Source organism: Babylonia areolata, chromosome 1, assembly GCF_041734735.1.
Source record: "Babylonia areolata isolate BAREFJ2019XMU chromosome 1, ASM4173473v1, whole genome shotgun sequence".
Classification (NCBI taxonomy): domain Eukaryota; kingdom Metazoa; phylum Mollusca; class Gastropoda; order Neogastropoda; family Buccinidae; genus Babylonia; species Babylonia areolata.
In genome coordinates this window covers 95,285,086-95,305,931 of record NC_134876.1, presented here as the reverse complement: position 1 = coordinate 95,305,931, position 20,846 = coordinate 95,285,086, and the positions used below count along the sequence as shown (strand labels likewise).

Below are 20,846 nucleotides of genomic sequence, written 5' to 3'. Positions count from 1 at the left end.
ATAATAAAGTTATTCCTATCTTATCTTATCTTATACAGCATTTAACGTGTACGTATTTGGTTTTTCCTTCCCAGATGAAGGTGATGTCCATCAAGTTTCTTCAAAAAGTAGTTTTCCTGCTGTTCATCACGTGTGCAGTGTGGGTGCTGTACTTTGTGCGATCTGTACACGTCTCTTTGCTCTGTAGTCTGATCCATTATGCCAATGAACCGCAGGCATCATTGTCTGTGATCAGCCCAATGGGAAACAGCCGATCACATGAACCGAACACCGCCCCTGTCAGAATGGAAAACAACAAACCACATGAACCGAATGATGTTCCTGTCAGAATAGAAGACAACAAACGACATGAACTGAATACCATCCCTGTCAGAATGGGAAACAACCAATCATATGAACAGAATACCGAGCCAGTCAGAACGGAACACAGTAAACTAAATGAACCAAACACCGCCCCTGTCAGAATGGAAAACAATAAACTGCATGAACTAAAAATTGCCCCTGTCATGACCAGCTACTCACAAAGCCAGCCTGGTGTCCAAAGCACGCTCCATGTCACAGCAACCCGTAGTAATGAATCGGGTCCAGTCTCCAATAATAACCACCATCGAAGTTATGAAAACATGGACGTTATTCAAACTAAATTGAGCAATGCCAAGAACATTGTTCACGGATTAAGGTTTACACGTTCTGAGACATATTTCGCGGATAATGCGTCCTTCTTCATACCGAGGAAGACTTTAGTGAATCAGTTTGCTGTCCGATGGTTAATCCAGACAACGTGTCCACCTGAAGGTCCTGTCCTTCTGGTCGTTGTACCGTCTGTGCACAGCCACACAGCACACAGAACAGCCATCAGAGAAACGTGGGGCAGCCCCGCTTATGGACACCCATGGCCTGGTGATTCAAGGTCACTGAATGGCTCGGTCAAATTCGTCTTCTTTGTGGGCGTATCCAGAACCTACAATCATGACAAATTGGTTTCTGAGGCAGCAGCTTTCAATGACATTGTCGTGGGTGATTTCTTGGACAGTTACCAAAACCTTAGTTTGAAAATGGCCATGGTGCTGCAGTGGGCGGATCTGCACTGTGCCAGAGCCAAGTATCTGCTCAAAGTGGATGAAGACACTTTCGTCAACGTGCCACTTCTTCTGGACGTGTTGAGTTTGGTGTCCCAGAATAACTCTCACTTTGTGCTCGGCCACCTTAAAGCAAACAGAGGGCTATCAGTCGCGCGCAGGGGCCGCTGGGAAGTCAGCACTGATGCGTATCCTCTCCCGTACTGGCCCCTGTACTTGTATGGTCATTCCTACGTCATATCTGGTGACGCCATCAGTTCCTTACGTCATGTTTCACAATATATGCCTCTCATCACCAACGAAGATGCCTACGTGACGGGTGTATTAGTCAAGAGTGCTCTGGTTCAGCGGATTCACAGTCGGCATTTTGCAGCAGTGTGGATTAGACGCAGATGTGATCTGGTTCAAGATATTGACATTTCACAGACAGGAATCCGGGATTCTCTCATCCGTCACGTGTGGAATACCTTTAAGACTGGGAACTGCCCAGCAGAATTCTGAGTGGGTACTCTCCAAACGTTCATGCAGTGTGGGATACCTTTTAGACTGGGAATTGCTCAGTAGAATTCTGAGTGAGTATTCTCCAAGTGTTCATGCAGTGTGGGATACCAGTTAAGACTGGGAACTGCTCAATACAATTCTGACTGAGTGGGTATTTACCAAATGTTCATGCAGTGTGGGATACCTTTAAGAATGGGAACTGCTCAGGAGAATTCTGAAAGAGTGGTCATTGTCTAAAAGTGTTGATGTAGCATTGGATACCATGTCTGGTAACAGCTCAGTAGAATTCTGACCACGTTGTTATTCTCTAAAATGGTTCTTGCAGTGTTTTTGAAAATGTAGTGGATTTCAGTGACTGGATGTAATGAATATATTGTTATTTACAACGTCTGTTTACGTGTGTGTGTTTGTGCGCGTGCGCACATGCGCGTGTATGAATATGCTTGTAAGTTTGTGTGTGTGAAACGAAACGAATCTTTATTTCACTGTGGTAGTGGAGAAAGCATTGCTGCATTTTACATCCAGCCATCAAGGGCAAAAAAAGAGAAAGAAAGCAGAAAAAAAGACAACACAACGACACACACACACACACACACACACACACACACACACACACACAATCACAATCACACATGAAAATAAAGCGCATAAATAAAAACATGTACTAAGAACGACATAACAAATAACTGAAAAGATCAAATCATTTTAGAATAAAATAATCATTTAAAAAACAAAAAACAAAACAACAACAGGACAGTGTGTGTGTGTGAATGTGATTGTTGATTTGCTTGTGTGTGCGTGCGTGCGCGCGCCTGTGTGTGTGTGTGTGTGTGTGTGCCAGAACCAATTTAGGTATATACTCCAAAAATAAATTTCTTCCTGCAGTGGGTTAGTTAACGTGAGTTTTCCCCTTTTCCCCATAGAACTGGCGTTACAACTGCTACACCTCCAGCAGTGTAGACAGTGGAAAACAAGTTGTTTCTACCGTTTCCTTTTTTTCTCATTTACCTTGGATTGTATAAGGCAGAATACATCTGCTTCTACCGAATTCCATGATTTACCTTGGATTGTATAAGGCAGAATACATCTGCTTCTACCGAATTCCATGATTTACCTTGGATTGTATAAGGCAGAATACATCTGCTTCTACCGAATTCCATGATTTACCTTGGATTGTATAAGGCAGAATACATCTGCTTCTACCGAATTCCATGATTTACCTTGGATTGTATAAGGCAGAATACATCTGCTTCTACTGAATTCCATCATTTACCTGGGATTGTATAAGGTGGGGATACAGTTAAGTTTTCTTTCATTTTACTTTGGATTGTAGACCGTGTCCAGGCATGATAATAGCGATGACCAGTAAACAATTATAACAATGCCTGCTGACTGAAGCTGGTGCGAAACACACACACACACACACACACACACAACACACACACACACACACACACACACACACACACACACACACACAACACACACACACACACACACACACACACACACAACACACACACACACACACACACACAACACACACACACACACACAACACACACACGCACACACGCACGCACGCACGCACGCAAGCACTGAAATTTTCACTCTCCAACAAAATCCCGCAAGACGTATCCGAAACTATTGCAACAGTAGTAAGTTTCACAAGTCAGCTTCAGGATGTGAGATTTTATTTCATGATAGTAAATTGAATAAGCGACAATTGCTTTTCCACATCAAGCCATCAATGAAAAAAAAAAAAGAGAAAAAATACAGGAGAGAGAGAGAGTATGTGTGTGTGTTTACTGAAAGAAAATGTGCAACATTGTTTGGTTTTACACCGTTATATTTTCTACTGTTTGAAACTATCACTGCTGACCGAATTTTTTTTTCTTTTCTTTTTTCTTTTTTGTGGCCCCAGTTGCATGCAAGTCACGGAGCACTTTTTTGTCTTTCTTATAAAAAAAAAATTTCTTTGTGCTCTGCACGTGGCTTTCTTCATTGACCGAAAAAAAAAAAAAAAAGAAAGAAAGGGAAAAAACAACAACAACAACTAATAATGATAGTAATATTGATGATAGCAAAGCGAAATATTAAAATGGAAAAGAACAGATTGAGTAATAAAGAAAGAGGAGACAGGAACAATCCCATTTATGCTTCTTTTGCGTGTGGGTTTTCTAATGAGGGACATTTATTGCGTAATGTTCTGCAAGTCCATACGTATGTCTGGGTTTCTTTATACATTAGTGTGCCTTGTTTGTGACAGCTTCACCAAATTCTTTCTCAAAAGATAACAATAATAATAGTGATAATGATGATGATGATAATAATAATTATAATAATAGGTATTCAGAGGAGCTGAAGAGGAATGATAATGATATTAATTAGATGCATAATTATTGCTGTTACGACCTTAGTCAAAAATGACATTGCATTTTTCATATACATTTAGATATATGCCATGTATATGCAGAGCATTGTCAATTTTAATTAGATGCATAATTATTGCTGTTACGACCTTAGTCAAAAACGACATAGCATTTTTCATATACATTTAGATATATGCCATGTATATGCAGAGCATTTTGTTTATTTTTTGCCTATATGAACTGTATGTTTCGACGTGAGACTTGCTGTTAAAAAATTACAGATTGGAGATGTTGTTTTAGTTTTCTTGGCAATACTTATACACATCTTTCCAATAAGTATTATTTTGTTTGTAGTATTTATCGTGTAGTTAATTTCTTTGTTTTGAAAACCAAACAAGACTTCGTTTACTGTCAGTTGTACTTTTTTTTTCCAAAGTTACTGCTTATATAACGTTCAACTGCTTTCCAAAAATTATTGACATTTGGGCATTCAAAAAAGAAGTGTTCAATAAAATCTACCACATGCATTTATTGTCATCAATCACATTCATTTTATGTAGCAGAATATTTGTTGGGTATATGTTATGGAGGATCTTTCATTGCAGTTCATGCAGTCTTCTTTTGTTGCAAAATGAGGGATTAACCAGATATCTTTACTGAATTCAGTGCCAAATTTTCTTTTCCAGAAATGCACACGGATTTCTTGTATCTATGTCATTTGTTTGATTATCTAAATATTTTGACATTACTTTTGGTGTATCATTAAAATTGTTTGCAAAATGTCTTTCATTTGTCAAAGTCTGAATTTGTGTGTCTGCCTGTCTGATCCATTCTTTCCATTCTGCTGGAACAGCATTCATTAAAGCATGCAAACCAATTGCTTGCATAACATACGTAAACTGACTTACCAGAAGAGATTTCACAGTTACTATTTTCCATGTATGCTTAGATCTCTACGACTGCAAGTCTGTATCAGATTTGTTACCTTTTCTACTCTCCCCTCCAAATTCTTTTCAATGTTTTGGGCTCTGATGCCATTTTGAAAGTAAATACCTAATATCTTTATCACTTTTGTTACTTCAAAAGGAAGGTTTTGGTCTTCATAACCTGTTCCCAGTTTCATGGCCTTAGTTTTCATTTGTTTTAATATAGTGGAGTGATGGCCTAGAGGTAACGCGTCCGCCTAGGAAGCGAGAGAATCTGAGTGCGCTGGTTCGAATCACGGCTCGGCCGCCGATATTTTCTCCCCCTCCACTAGACCTTGAGTGGTGGTCTGGACGCTAGTCATTCGGATGAGACGATAAACCGAGGTCCCGTGTGCAGCATGCACTTAGCGCACGTAAAAGAACCCACGGCAACAAAAGGGTTGTTCCTGGCAAAATAATGTAGAAAAATCCACTTGGATAGGGAAAACAAATCAAACTGCACGCAGGAAAAAATACAGAGAGCAGCCCAAATTTCACACAGAGAAATCTGTTGTGATAAAAAGAAATACAAATACAAAGCCTGAGAATGTGGAGAAATCATTTATGATGTTGGAAGCTTTTAACATGTCCTCTTTGTTTTTCAGAAAAAGAGTCGTATCATCCACTAGTTGTTTTATTTTCATTTGTTTCTGTCAGGAGGCAGATACTGCTGTATCTAATCTTGATTGCCAGTATTTCTACAGCTAAAATGAATGAAAGCTAAGGGTGAGAATGGGCATCCCTGTCTGATGTAACGGGAAAGGGCTGTGAAACCTTTTCGCAACGGCTGTGAAGGCGGAAGAGGATGACCAAAGTGCAGGGGGAGCTCTTATCCTTGGCTGGAAGTCCTCCTAGGAGACGGAGCTCCAAAGAAAAAACCTGCACCTTCCGAGGCCGTCCTACACGTGGCAGTATCTGCACCTGTGGGACTGTGAGCGTCGATAGGCGAGAGAGTGGGGAAGGGACTGCACAACTCCTCCTCGCCAAAAAAAGTCACCTGTGCAGGTCAGGCAACCAGGCTAATGTCGGAACGATGAGCTAGCCCTTCAACACCCAGCTTTCCCAAGCCCTGCGGCGATGGAGAAGTGGTAACGGGGACAGGCAGAGGATGCTGCTGGCAGTTCCAAGTTAGGACTCTGCACGCAGGCGGCTGTGGGGTGATGGTCGTTCGCCGTAGACTGGGGCAGGTGCGGCGACCGTATCCTCCCACAGTGTCAGAGCAGCCCTTTTTAGGGACAGCACTGCTCTCCCCACATGGGGAAGGGGAGATAAAAGGATCCCTAAACAAAGCCTGCGTCACCTAGTACCTAGTAGGAAATCGCACCTGCTTGGACATCCAACACTAGCTGTCGAAAAGAACAGAAGAAAAGAACCAGGAGTCATGCCCTGACTCTGGGTGCCTGGAATGTTTGCACCCTTTCAGACAGAGGCGACAGACCAGAAAGGCGCACAGCGCTCCAATGGACTGCTTTTGCTTCCGCTCGGCACGCAGCATGGACTGACCATCACCAACACCCTCTTCTAACAAGCGTACAAGTACAAGAACACATGGATGCACCCTCGCTCCAAGCAGTGGCACATGCTGGACTATGTGATTGTCCGGCAGGGGACATAGGTGACGTTTCCATTACACGCTGCATGAGAGGAGCAGTCTGTTGGTCGGACCATCGCCTGGTACGCAGCAAGATGAACATCAGACTTATATGCAAGCTCCAACCAGCCAGGCAGAAACCCCCTCGGAAGCTGAACATCCACCACCTCCCTATCACCAAGGACGTGCTGCAGCAGCAAATCCAAGCAGCTCTCCAAGAAATTCCTGCATCGACTGATGTAGAAGAGGTATGGATCAACTTTAGAGATGCTGTGTACACAGCAGCAGCTGACGCACTCGGCTTTGTACAGAGGAGCCACAAAGACTGGTTTGACGAGAACGACTCTGGAATCTCCAAGCTCCTGAACACACTGCATATACGGCATCAGGACCACACTTCCGATAAAGACTGCCAAGCAACTCGTACAGAAGAGGCTGCATGAGATGAAGAACACCTGGTGGGAGATAAAGTCTGAAGAGCTTCAGTCCGCTGCTGATGCTCACGACATGAAGACCTTCCATGATGGTCCGAGCCGTGTATGGGCCAAGAGTCACAGGATCAACCCCTGTCAGAGCCTTGGACCAGACCACCCTCCTGACAGACAAAGACATCCTTGCCCGCTGGGCAGAACACTTCAACACCCTCCTCAACAGGGACTCGTCCGTATCTGACGAGGTAAGTGCAGCCCTCCCACAGTTACCAGTCAGTGACTCGCTAACGGCCCCTCCCCCCAACGCAGAGACCGAGAAGGCCATGAAGCTGACAACGTCAGGAAAAGCACCAGGAGCGAATGGAATCCAGGCTGACATCTACAAGTATGGAGGCGAGGTGCTGACAGACAAGCTGACCACCCTGTTCCAGTTTATCCGGGAGAGAGGGGAGGTCCCCCAGGATTTCAAGGATGCTTCAATTGTCTACATTTACAAACGGAAGGGAGACAAAACATCCTGCGATAACCACCGTGGAATCTATCTTCTGCATCGCCGGCAAGATCTTCGCCTGCATCATACTGAACAGACTGGTCGACCATATCTCCACCACAGTCATCCCTGAAGCACAGTGCGGCTTCCGCTCAGGCAGGGGAACATGTGACATGGTGTTTGCCGTATGCCAGATGCAAGAGGAGTGCCGTGAGCAGAACAAGGAGCTCCACATGGTCTTTGTAGACCTGACTAAGGCCTTCGACACGGTGAACCGCCGTGGTCTGTGGAAGATCCTGCTAAAGTTCGGCTGCCCAGAGAGCCAGATTCAGCTGATTGCGTCATTCCACGATGGCATGCAGGCGAGAATACAGGAAAATAATGGCATGTCAGATCCGTTCCCTGTGGTAAATGGAGTGAAGCAGGGCTGCGTCCTGGCACCCACACTGTTCTCCATTCTCTTCTCTGCCATGCTGATTGACACCTTCCAAGACTGTGACCGGGGCATTTACATTCTGTTTCGCACAGTTGGCAAACTTTTCAACTTGCGGCGACTCCACGCTAGGTCCAGGGTGTTTGAGGCACTGTTGAGAGAGTTCCTCTTCGCTGATGACTGTGCTCTTGCTGCACACACCCATGAGGACATGCAGTTCATTATGGATAGGTTCTCAACATCCTGCAGGCGCTTTGGACTCACCATCAGCCTCAGCAAGACCGAGTCCATGTACCAACCAGCTAGCTCACAGAACTCCAGTGCCTCCCCCGACCTGCAATTAAGATCGATGACAGAGATGGTGTCAGTTGACAAGTATTTCTACCTGGCCAGCACCTTATGCAGCAACGGAGCCCTTGATGCGGAAGTGACGCTGCGCATCGCCAAGGCGAGCTCCGCCTTTGGCAGACTCAACAACAGGCTGTAGAACAACAAAGGCATCAGGCTCAGCACCAAAATCAAAACCTACAGAGCTGTTGTGCCGACCACCTTGTTATGCTGCTGTGAAACATGGACGACGTATTGCCGTCACATTCATCAACTTAAGCAGTTTCACCAGAGATGCCTACGAAAGATCCTCGGCATAAAGTGGCAAGACAGGGTCTCCAACCTCCAGGTCCAAGAGAGGAGCGGCCTCCCCAGCATCGAAAGCCTGCCGATCCAGTGCCAGCTGGATAGGTATTAGTGTACAGTATTTGTATATGGAGTGGATGGGTATTATTGTGCAGTATTTTCATATTGACTGGGTAGATATAAGTGACTTATGTATTGTTTGTATGGAGAGGATGGATATTAGTGTACAGTATTATGTCTGGAGTGGGTGGATATTGGATATTGATGTACAGTATGTATGGAGTGGGTTAATATTAATATATAGTATTTATGTATGGAGTGACGTGTACAGTATGTATGGAGTCGCTGGATATCAGTGTACAGTAGGTACGGACTGTATGGTTATTAATGTACAGTGAGTATGTATGAAATAGATGGACATTACTGTACAGTATGTATGCATGGAATAGGTGGATATTAGTGTACAGTGTGTTCGGAATGGATGGATATTAGTGTACAGTCTGTATGGAGTCGATGAATATCAGTGTACAGTATGTGCGGACTGGATGGATATCAGCCTAGTCTGTGTGTACGGACTGGATGGATATTGGTGTACAGTATGTACAGAGTGGATGGATTAAGTGTACATTATTTATGCTCGGAGTGGATGGAATGGGTGTATGTATGGAATGGGTGGCTATTAGTGTTCAGTATTTAAGTATGTAGTAGGTGGATATTTGTGTTCAGGATGTATGGGGTGGTTGGATATTACAGTGCCGTATTTATGTATGGAGTGGATGGATATTACAGTGCCGCATTTATGTATGGAGTGGATGGATATTTCTCGGTTTCTGTATGTTGAATGCATTCCTTTTTTTTTTTTCGCCGCATTGTCTTTTTCTTTTATGTGCATTCTTTACTTTAATTCGCTTTGTCTTGTTTATCATTTCTGACTCACTTGTGTAAACAAAGTGTCTGTTATTACCCGATGTTCGGTTGTCTGTGTGTGTGTCTGTATGTCTGTGTGTCCGTGGTAAAATTTAACATTTCCATTTTCTCTGGAAGTACTTCGTCTGCCAGTACCAATTTTGGCTTAAACATAGTATGAACAAAAATTTTGTCATACCAAGAATAGGTTGTAAGTCTCTCGAATTAAGCTGTATTTCCAGATGATTAATGGTTTATTCCGTTGAGATTCGTTCCGAAATCCGAAAATTCTAATAACCGCTTCCCACTGAGTTGATGGAAGGTGGGTTGTTTTTGTTAAGATGACATGACCTCGTTTTCTCGTTCACAATTAAAAGGAAAGAAATACAAATTCTGGACATGACACATACAGTGATACTAACTACGCTATCGACATGTTTACTGCATATAAATATTCTAAAGTGCACACAGAATGAACTGGAATGACCATAAAAGAAAATTGAACTGATCGTTTCTTTCAGCCCGTTGTTGACGAGTTCGTACAGATCTACAATGTGTTGCGATGTGCTTGAAGCGATGGCAGCATCTCCTTCACTGCCGAAATAGAATAATCGAGATATACTAAAACACACACAAAAACATGATTTAAACGGCGTTATTACGTCCAATGCAATCACGTCTTTTTAATGCATGAAGAAGACAACATTGCTTTGTTAGAATTAGTTAAAATATGACGTCAGATGCGATGCAGTAGTGGGGATTAGTCTGCTTGCTTCGAATCTGAACATGCATGGTTCGATCCCGCTCACATGCCTTTTTTCTTATTTTCTCCCAAGCCTGTCTTATATTTCATATATAATACAGAACACTTTTCTCTGTTTTTTTCCCTCATGACTCCTTCACTGGATAAAGCGCGAAGCACAGGTGACTCTTGTTATCATGCACTGTTAAGTGTTTTTGAAAGAGATAAGGTAATAAAATGTACTTTTAATGCATATATCCCCTTTGTTCCTTGCCAGATGGTGAGAGCAACGAAGGCCATTCGAGGTGTGCTTTTCCTGCTGTTCATCATGGGCTTTCTCACAGTGTTGTTCACTATGTATTCTGTCAACAACTGGTCTGCTGTGGGCGTAACAGTTCACCGAAGACAACAGGAACTGACATTTGTACCAGAATTCCGGAAGGCCGACCCGCCATCAGCAAAACCATTTGAACAAACCGTCGCGTTCGTTTGGGAACGTGAAGACGAGTCAGGGTCAGATGAGAATGCTGCAGGTGCGGGGGATGTCAATGTGATTGCCGATCAGCAGCAGGACTCCCCGACTCCACACCTCCACACTCCCCCCACCACAGTCCTCAGTGTGAACGGCGATCAGGACTACCCCTTTCCACACCTCCACACTCCCTCCCCCAGTGCCGCGGACATTGTGGTCGGCTTGAAGACTGCCCCCCCAGAGACGTATCTCGCGGATAATGCGTCCTTCTTCATACCGAGGAAGACTTTAGTGAATCAGTTTGCTGTCCGATGGTTAATCCAGACAACGTGTCCACCTGAAGGTCCTGTCCTTCTGGTCATTGTACCGTCTGTGCACAGCCACACAGCACACAGAACAGCCATCAGAGAAACGTGGGGCAGCCCCGCTTATGGACACCCATGGCCTGGTGATTCAAGGTCACTGAATGGCTCGGTCAAATTCGTCTTCTTTGTGGGCGTATCCAGAACCTACAATCATGACAAATTGGTTTCTGAGGCAGCAGCTTTCAATGACATTGTAGTGGGTGATTTCCTGGACAGTTACCAAAACCTTAGTTTGAAAATGGCCATGGTGCTGCAGTGGGCGGATCTGCACTGTGCCAGAGCCAAGTATCTACTCAAAGTGGATGAAGACACTTTCGTCAACGTGCCACTTCTCCTGGACGTGTTGAGTTTGGTGTCCCAGAATAACTCTCACTTTGTGCTCGGCTATCCAAAAGAAACTGCATCAAAATATGTTGCCCGCAAAGGCATTTATGAAGTCAGTGTGGAATCTTATCCTCTCCAGCATTGGCCCATCTATGTGCAAGGGCATTCTTACGTCATATCTGGTGACGCCATCAGTTCTTTACGTCATGTTTCACAACATATGCCACTCATCACCAACGAAGATGCCTACGTCACGGGTGTTCTGGCCAAGTGTCTGGGATTGAAGCGACTCGTTTGTTTTCAGATGGCCAAACGGATCAAGAATTTCCGTTTTGATCCGTGCTCCCTTGTGGAGACGAACAAGATTTCCATGACAGAATACTCCACCCGGGATCACTATGCGACCTGGGATGCATTCCAGACTGGAGCCTGCTAAAACCTGATGTGTATCGCGGGACACCATTGCTGTAACGCCATGCATGTTCGCAAAATGGTTTTTTGACTCACTTGTGTAAACAAAGTGAGTCTCTGTTTTAACCCGGTGTTCGGTTGTCTCTGTGTGTGTGTGTGTGTGTGTGTGTGTGTCCGTGGTAAACTTTAACATTGACATTTTCTCTGCAAATACTTTGTCAGTTGACACCAAATAAGGCATAAAAATAGGAAAAATTCAGTTCTTTCCAGCCATCTTGTTTAAAACAATATTGCACCTCTGGGATGGGCACAAAAAAAAAGACAAAAAAAAAAGAAAAAAAAAAGAAGCCTAATTATATGGAAACTGCATTTACTGTTATATTTATATTTTTTGTATTCTCTAAACTTGGCACTTTGATCTGATATTCTGACAACAACAAGAGCAGTCATTATTATCATTTTTTGTTCAAACAGGAACTTCTTTTGCTGAGCATGGAAGTTTTATTTATTTTGCAAACGTTTTGGTGCAGATAGTAAAAAAGGGAAATTACTCTGTAATTAATGCTAGGGGACTTAATTTGCTTTAAACTGATCTTTCTCATCTTAAACATTACATTTTGAAATTATACTCAATACATAAAAAGCTTGTGTGTTTTACTCTCAGTGTACAGGGCTTTCACTATGTTCATTCGCCCAAGTGGTCTTTTTCGGAAAATACTAAAATCAATACGACGAGTGGACTTTACAGATCTGTTGGCTGAGCCCTGAAGGTCATGGGCAAAAATCTATTGCGTACGCATATTTATACACATTCAAAGCGCGTGCTCATATTCTTCGCGAACGCGAACGACGCCATTTTGTTTCAAGTTCAATCCTATATTCAATGGACAATACTCGATAACATGTGATGGAAAGTTGGAGAAGGAGACCGTTTAATATTTATTCAGAGAAAGATTTGTGAACGCCTCATCACTAACTGGATTATGCCCCAAACTGCCATAAAAATATCCACAGAATCAGTCGAAATTCAGTTAAAAATTGTAAACCATGCGAGTTAATACCCTTGAACTGATCACGATGAAACGAAAAAATTTCCAGTCTTGACTTTTCTGAAAATGAAGTCCTTTTCACTTCTTACGACGTTTAGAAGTACTTGTACTTGGCTCTACATGTTATTAGTTTAACAAAATACTAAATTTTCATATCGACTTTAAAACTATAAAACTAGAATTAACATAAAAGAAATATTGAATCGACCGTGTCGTACTACAGTCCCGGCGGGTGTAACTAAACTTGTACATCTATCTAGATCTAGTGAAAACGGCTAAATGTTGCAGTGTGATTGCGACGATAGCCATTAAAAATTTTTTTTTTTATTGCCCTTAAAGATTTTTTGAATGCCCAAGATACACCAGAATAATGATTTAAACAGCGTTCTCACTGCGAATACTGCAATTGATTTATCGCCCTTTAAAAAAGTATGTTCAAATGTTAAATTTTAGAACGTGAGTTAAGGAGCCACGATAGTGTAATGGATAAGGCAGTTTCTTCTCACCCGAACATGGGGGTTCGAATATGGTTAGGACTTTTTTTTTTCTTCTTTTTTTTTTTTTTTAAACGCGAAGCTTTATAATAAGTGTATCACAAGTGAGTCTTGAAGGCCTTACCTCTCTTGTTTTTTGTTTGTTTTGTTTTGTTTTTTTTGTCCCGGACTTTCTTTAATTGGGTCGACCACCGTTTTATTTTGTATTTGAATTCATTATAACAACTCAGAGTAAATGGAAAAGAAAGGGAAAAGAAAGAAAGACAAAAGATCGAATACAGTGAACATTAACAATAACATCGTCATCATAAGTCATACGCATATATGGTCCATTTTATAATCAACTCAAAACGAGACAATAACCAAGACCAATACCCGGCATCCCATAACTGTCATTGTAATCAATAGTATTTTTTTCTCTTGAGAAAAATATTTTGCAAAAAGAATAATACAGTTGAAAGTTTTTTGTAATTTCATCATTTCCAAATAGAACTAATTCTGTATTTAACTTTACATTTGAGCAGGTATCACATCTTTAAAAATGTTCTCTAATTCCTTCGAAAACAATTGAGAGAACTTGCAAAACCATAGATAATGATGTACTGAATCTATTTTATTTTTACAGAAATTGCACTGGTCACTGTAATGCCCATTTTCTTCAGAATTTTGTAACTAAAATGTTGTGACAAATTCTAATTTGAAACCACTTCAATTTTATCTCTTACTTTTTTATTTATTTGCTTCATGGTGGTTACCCAGTTAACGACGATATCTAATTTTTCATCCCACTTAAAGTAAAGAAAGAGTGGTTCAAACGTATATCAATGTATTTGCGAGCCTTTCATTGTAGAGGATATTAAGTGTAATGCTTTCGATTGGTCATTACAGGTTTTATCACCTAGATAAATATTGTGTGTAATTAAGTAACTTTTTATCGAATGTATCAATCCCATATACACTAAATAATTTACATTGATATTATAATTTTCTGTAAAGCACGTGTAACTAAGGAAGCACCCATTCTCATGAACAACATCTCTAACCAGAAATATATTCTTGTTTGTCTAACATTTGTAGTGGATTGTGTTGTTACCAACTCTAAATTTGTCGTTATAAAAGAGGGGCTCAGCAAGTACCTCGCGTGGCTCTTTTAATTCTATTTGTTTCGTAAAATTCGTGTATGCCTGAAAAACAAATCTTTCCAAAATTGGTTAAATTCGATATTTAGAAACTTTCTTGAACCATACAGATGTAGTGATTTAATTTCTTGGCATTTTATAAGTAAGATTCTCTTCCACTTTGGTGTTCCTGTGTATAATTTTCTTATCCATGTTATCTTAAGAGCATGTATAAACTTTTCTATGTCTGGTATACCTGTTCCTCCATTTGCAACATTATGTATCGAATATTTTCTTTTAATTTTATCTGGGGTTTTTTGTTGTTTATTTTTATTCTATACGGATTCATAGCATAGTCTCTGTAATTCTTTTACTTTTTTGTCTGGAGGGTTTGGAAGAATAATCCATAATTATATTAGCTTTAAAAGTATGAAAGATTTGAGAATAGCAATTCTACCGAGGGGTGTGCATATACGCTTTGACCAAATCTTGAATAAATGTTTTGTTTCTGTTAATTTGTCCCTTGTATTCACATCAGTTATTTTTGATAGATCGTCTAAAAACCATATACCTAAAATCTTGAATGGGGTGGGGGGTGGGGGTCCATTTCATATTCTTTTCTGGGAGATATTTCCTTTTCGAATTTTTCATACACCCTAACCAAAGCGTTTTGTCATAATTTAACTTCAGACCTGAAAATTCTTCTTCTATTTAGTGTTTTGAATGATTTCTCATACGATTCTTTATCTCCATGTAACTTAAATGTGTCGTCAGCAAACTGACTAATTTTAAAGTTAGTGTTCAATATGCTAATGCCTTTAATACCCTTATCTTCCCTTATCTTGCATGCCAGAATTTCAGAGCACAATACAAATTGGTATGGCGAAATCGGGTCTCCCTGGCGGCACCCCCTATGTATTTTGAAACTCTGGGATACCTTACCATTTACTAAGACATATGACTTTATATTTATATAAAAAGTGCATACCCATTTACATATATCTTCTCCAAATCCAAAAGCGTTTAAGACCTTGTTCATATATATCCAGTTTACTGAATCAAATGTCTTTTCAAAGTCTATTGAAACTAGTAAGCCTGAAATTTCTTTTTCTAAGTAATGCATGATGTCATATAGTATTCTTAAGTTATCACCAACGTATCTACCTGGAATAAAAACCTGTCTGATCTTCATTTATTAACCTAGGCAGCACTGACTTAATTCTATTAGCTATACATGCTGATCCTATCTTATAAATAACGTTTAACAAGGATATAGGCCTCCATTTTTTTAAGTATTCCCTTGGTTTATCACATTTTGGCGGGCATGTAATTAATCCTTTCTGTGTCGTTAACATTTTCTCCACTTATAAATCCTTCATTCAGTGATCTTACAACAAAGTCACTAATGTCTTTCCAAAAATAAAAAATAAAAAAATTACAGTAATTCCATCTGTACCTGGACTCTTGTCGTTTTGCATTCGCCTAATAGCATCTGTGGCTTCTTGTCTTGTAATTAATCCTTACAGTTGTTTTGATTGTCTCATCTAGTCTGGGTATGTTGTTTACATAATCACTAATATCTAAATCTTTTACATCCTGTTCTTTGTATAGGTCTTCATAATAATGTCTTGTCGCCTTTAGTATTTCATCTGTTTCTGTCAGTATATTACCTTGATCTGTAAAGAACTTTAACATGTGTTTACTGATAAAGTGACATTTTTCAAGATTACAAAATATTTACTTACTTTTTAACCCTGAGATGCCCATCTTGCTTTAGATCTTATAGCTATCCCTTCCATTTTCAATTTCCTTAATTGTATGAGCTCTTCCGTCTTCTCCTGCAATTCTCTAATTATATTATACGACCGAACTTCCTTTTCGAGTGGTATTTTCTTTTCTTTTCTAACATTTCCTCTTTTTCTATTTGTTGCTTTTTCTTTCTTATTCCAAAAGTTATAGCTTTTGCTCTTATCTCCATTATCAACACATCTAAAAAGAGCTGGTTGCTTATAGTAAACTGAATTTCATCATTCGGGGTATTACATACGTTTTCTCGTGCGTACGGTAATACTGCATACTGTTCCTTTATTTTCTCTATTGTTTCTTTCACTAACTTAACATAATCACTGTCTCCAAGTAAAGATGAGTCAAATTTCCAAAACGGTTTTCTTTTGGGTTCTGTATTAAATACTAAGTCAACTTTGACTAAAGAGTGGTCACTTCTATAACCGTACAAAATAGTGTTTTTAACATCAGTAACCAGGTTATCTGAGTTCAAGAAGAAGTCAAGACGGCATTGTTGTAAGGGAGTTGGTCTCCTCCAAGTGTATCTTAAGACTTCAGTATTGAGTTCCCTCCACATATCTACTAACTTTAAATCATCTATTATCTTTAAAACTCTCTTGTGCTCCCTGATTATTCACATGCTTATAATTGTGGTAGTGTACGTTGGGATTCATTACTAAATTCCAATCCCCTCCCATTATGACGTTAGAAATTTCTTGCTCTTCAACTTTTTTCTGATTTTCTTTAAAAAAAAAAAAAAAAAAGAAAGAAGAAAAAAAAGGGGTCATTACTGTTAGGGCCATAAAGGTTTACCAATAGAATTTCGATATCAAATATGTTAACACCAAAATGATATAATTTCCATGAGTATATGTAATTTTTTTTTAAATTTTGACCTGAAAGTTGTTATTCAGCTAGATAGCTACTCCTCGTGACCTAGAATTATTAGATGAAAAACACATTCATAACCCCATTCAGCCCTTATTTGTCTCTCCATCTTTTTTGTAAAGTGCGTATCTTGTAAAAAATAGACTGAATATTGTTTTTGTCTTAAGTGTTGTAAAACATCTTTCCTTTTTTGAAAAGCGAACCCCTGGCAATTTAAGTATGATATTTTTAGACTATTCATGAGTGAACTGTGTATTGGACCACACATATTGCACTGTTAATATTTCAAAAACAGTTTTCCACCTGTACCATCTTTTCTAATCTAATTAAAAAAAAAGAACAAAAAGGATAATGAATTCTTTGTTCTGTACAAACTGAAGCATCAGACACTCAAATATCTGGAGAAAATCAAATGAAATATATGAAAAAGAAAGAAACAAGACAAAATATTGTCCATTCACACAAAAATACACATACATTGGCAAAGAAGAAAAACAAACAAAAAAACAAGACACCTGTTTCCCTCTGACCATCCTTGGCGATCAGGGAACAACACATCACACAACTTTTCATGTTTGATTTCATAACGCCGTATTTCACGAAACTCCCATTCTCGTGGAAAGTATTTTTTAACAAGGTGTGTGTGTGTGTGTGTGTGTGTGTGTGTGTGTGTGTAAAGAAAGTGCCAGATAGAAATAAATAAGAATGAATGTGTTTGCTTGTAAGTGTAGGCCTGCTATCTGTTCACTTGTCACTCCAAATCAGAACGTGTTCTCCCCAAAACACGAAAAACACTTATTAACAACACCCTTTTATTTATTACTAAGAAAAATATCAAAAGCTGCTACTCATGGCCTGGACTGGAATATAATTTTTATGGGGGGAAAACAATGGTAACTTCACTGCCGTGAATGTGCTTCAACAGTCTCGCCAGCCCCTGGCTCTTCGCTCAGCACGTCTGGATGGTCCCACCATCACGTTCACCTTCTGTGCTAGCAGTCCGTCCCGATGGTCCCACCATCCAGTTCTGTGGAAGTACCGTGCCCAGTGCCTGGCACCTCGGCACAAGAAAAAACCCCGTGGCCTGTCCCCGGCCACAAGATGCCTGCTCATTTTTAGTATGTGTCGGTTCCTTGACTTTCTGGATGCAACCCCCCCTCCTTATTTCCAGTCCCACTACAGACCATGTTTTGAATATTATTCCTAGAAACCTAAGTGGACAAACAAGATAACATAGACACCATATCTTTACACACACACACTAAAGAGGAAATCTTCATCCCACCATCGACATAATTTCCATTCACTTAATATCACTTAAGCCGATAAAAAAAATATTCGCTTGAAAAACGATGTCCATTTACCACCCTAAGTAATGCCAAATACAATTACTTTAAAATGATTCCCATTCATACCATCAGGAAATACCAAAATGTAGCTGCTTAGCTACTACACAATTCAATGTTTCAAAAAAGTCACCATTTCTTAGCCATCGAATAGTCTAACAAAACGTGCGCAATAGCCGAGTGGTTAAAGCGTTGGACTTTCAATCCGAGGGTCCCGGGTTCGAATCACGGTGACAGCGCCTGGTGGGTAAAAGGTGGAGATTTTTCACATCTCCCAGGTCAACATATGTGCAGACCTACTAGTGCCTGCACCCCGTTCGCACGCAGAAGATCAAATATGCACGTTAAAGATCCTGTAACCCATGTCGGTGTTCGGTGGGTTATGGAGACACGAAAATACCCAGCATGCATGAACCAAGACAGAGTCATCGGCAAGTCGATGTTGGTCGTGTAACGGAAAGAAGAAGAAGAACGTAAGACAAATTTAAGTAACTACTATCTATCATTGACCTAATTGTGTATCATCAAATCACCAAGTACTGATTACCCATACAAGCTTTACAACAACATCAAATCAACCACAACATATCAATGTATCTGTAATTTAAACGCTACATAAATTATCCATACAAATGTCCTGCTTTTATATACTATGGTCAATATCCCATCACAAAACGTAGTCAAAGTCATTTCAAACTGAGTGCAATAATTTTCAACATACCTTTACAGACAAAATTATGTCCCAAACCTGGACAGCTTCATGACACCATCTGGCAAACAAATCCGCACTTCACAGCAGCACATCACATTCATAACTCAGGGTATGATTACAAAAATGCACGTGAAACACGTGAAACCATTTTCCAAAAAAACAAATCCCAATCCCCAATATAAATGTTGCCCTGTAAAATAATGGATCTATGAAAATAGTATTTAAAAAAAAAAAAAACCCAACCAACTTCCAATCCCCGATATAAATGTTGCCCTGTGAAAAATGGATCTAGGAAAATAGGATACCATTTTCTTTACAGTGTGTGTGTGTGTGTGTGTGTGTGCCTCGACGCGCGTGTGTATACAAAACTTGTAAAAATCGTGCAAGCGATTTTTTCTTCCTTTTTTCTTTCTTTCCAGAGCTTTGAATAAGTTCTCAAAACTCAAAACAACTAAGGCAATATTCACATGACATTCGTGCCAGTATGGTCTGATTTCTTAACTCACTCAGAGATCCCGAACCATCAAGGGAACCTCGAGCACGTGCAACACAACCTTCCCTCACTCTGCCCGCAGTCACCTTACTGTACAAGTTCGCGCGAACGTGTGTGTGTGTGTGTGTGTGTGTGTGCAGCGGGAACGAAAACATACATAACATACATAATCAGCTAAGTATGTGTCACAAGAGCATGAGCAAACGCAGGTCACACCTGTGACCCACCTGCTCCAAGATTCACAACATTCAAGCACAATCATTACAAACCGAATACGTCATGTACAGTGATTCACAACACAAAAAGACTTATTCGTCGCAAAATGTTAACCATAACTTCACACACAAATCGCATAGGTGAAAAAGGTACGATTTCAGTAACTTCAAAAAGCAGTCTCTCAATAAGGAGAGCAAAAGAAATATTCGCGAGAGACAATAATTGATAAGTCACAGTATTTACCTCTTCTCTCTTCCTCTCCACCCGCCACCCCCTCCCATTTTTTCCTATCTTTTTTGTTCCTTCCCCTCCACCCCCCATTTTTCTCCCCCCCCTTTTTTGTAGGCGATTAAGAGAGATTATGTGTGAACAATTGTGTGTGTGTGTGTGTGTGTGTGTGTGTGTGTGTGTGCATGTTTCAAACAATGACTTCATCTACGCAAAGGATTGTCTTTAGTTAAAAAAACAACAACATATATATATATATAAACATCAGTATCAATTGTAAAATGTAATGCTGATAATAGATAAATAAAATAACGCACCAGTCAGTCCTATAATCCGACAAAAATTAGCACTTGACCAAGCCAATCAATGATCAATCAAACATTCAGTGTGTTCATTGAAAGGTTCGTAACCAGGGAAAAAAACAAAAACAAAAGAACACCGAGTTGCATGGCATATGTTTTGGAATCCATCATTTCAGCTTTTGGCATATAATTTCAAATGTGTTATAATTTTCGTACACGAACACTGTATGGTGGGCATGGTGCGGAAAAAAAAAAGAAAAAAAAAAAGAGTAAAAATCCAAAGGGTTGGGCACATAGTAATGACGTTAGCGTACTTTTAATGTCTGAATACGAAAACGTCTGTATGTATGTGGAGGCGGGGGTGTGCATGTGTGTGTGCGTGTGTGTGTGTGTGTGTGCTGGTGGGAAGATGGGTGAGGTGTTTTGATATGCATATGAACGAATATATGATTGTTTATATATCAATTTTTCACAAACATATTTACAAATTAGTACACCAT

General features: G+C 40.2%; 2 protein-coding genes across 2 annotated transcripts in view; both read left to right on the top strand.

Moving 5' to 3' along the window:
• LOC143289738 (beta-1,3-galactosyltransferase 1-like) overlaps positions 1-12,063 on the top strand; it is a 36,500-nt gene extending 24,437 nt beyond the window's left edge. The window contains exon 2 of the mRNA XM_076598828.1: positions 10,421-12,063. Within this exon, the coding sequence (XP_076454943.1) occupies positions 10,421-11,740 (1,320 nt within the window). The 3' untranslated portion in view covers positions 11,741-12,063. The remainder of the gene's footprint in view (positions 1-10,420) is intronic.
• LOC143294296 (lactosylceramide 1,3-N-acetyl-beta-D-glucosaminyltransferase A-like) lies at positions 155-2,029 on the top strand. Its single transcript, XM_076605739.1, has one exon. The coding sequence runs from the start codon at positions 240-242 to the stop codon at positions 1,578-1,580; it is 1,341 nt and encodes a 446-aa protein (XP_076461854.1). The 5' UTR covers positions 155-239; the 3' UTR covers positions 1,581-2,029.
• Positions 12,064-20,846: the final 8,783 nt, after the last annotated feature.

What these genes read in the sequence shown, in the direction of transcription:
- LOC143294296 (XM_076605739.1), top strand. Translation starts at nt 240, where the DNA reads ATGGGAAACAGCCGATCACATGAACCGAACACCGCCCCTGTCAGAATG.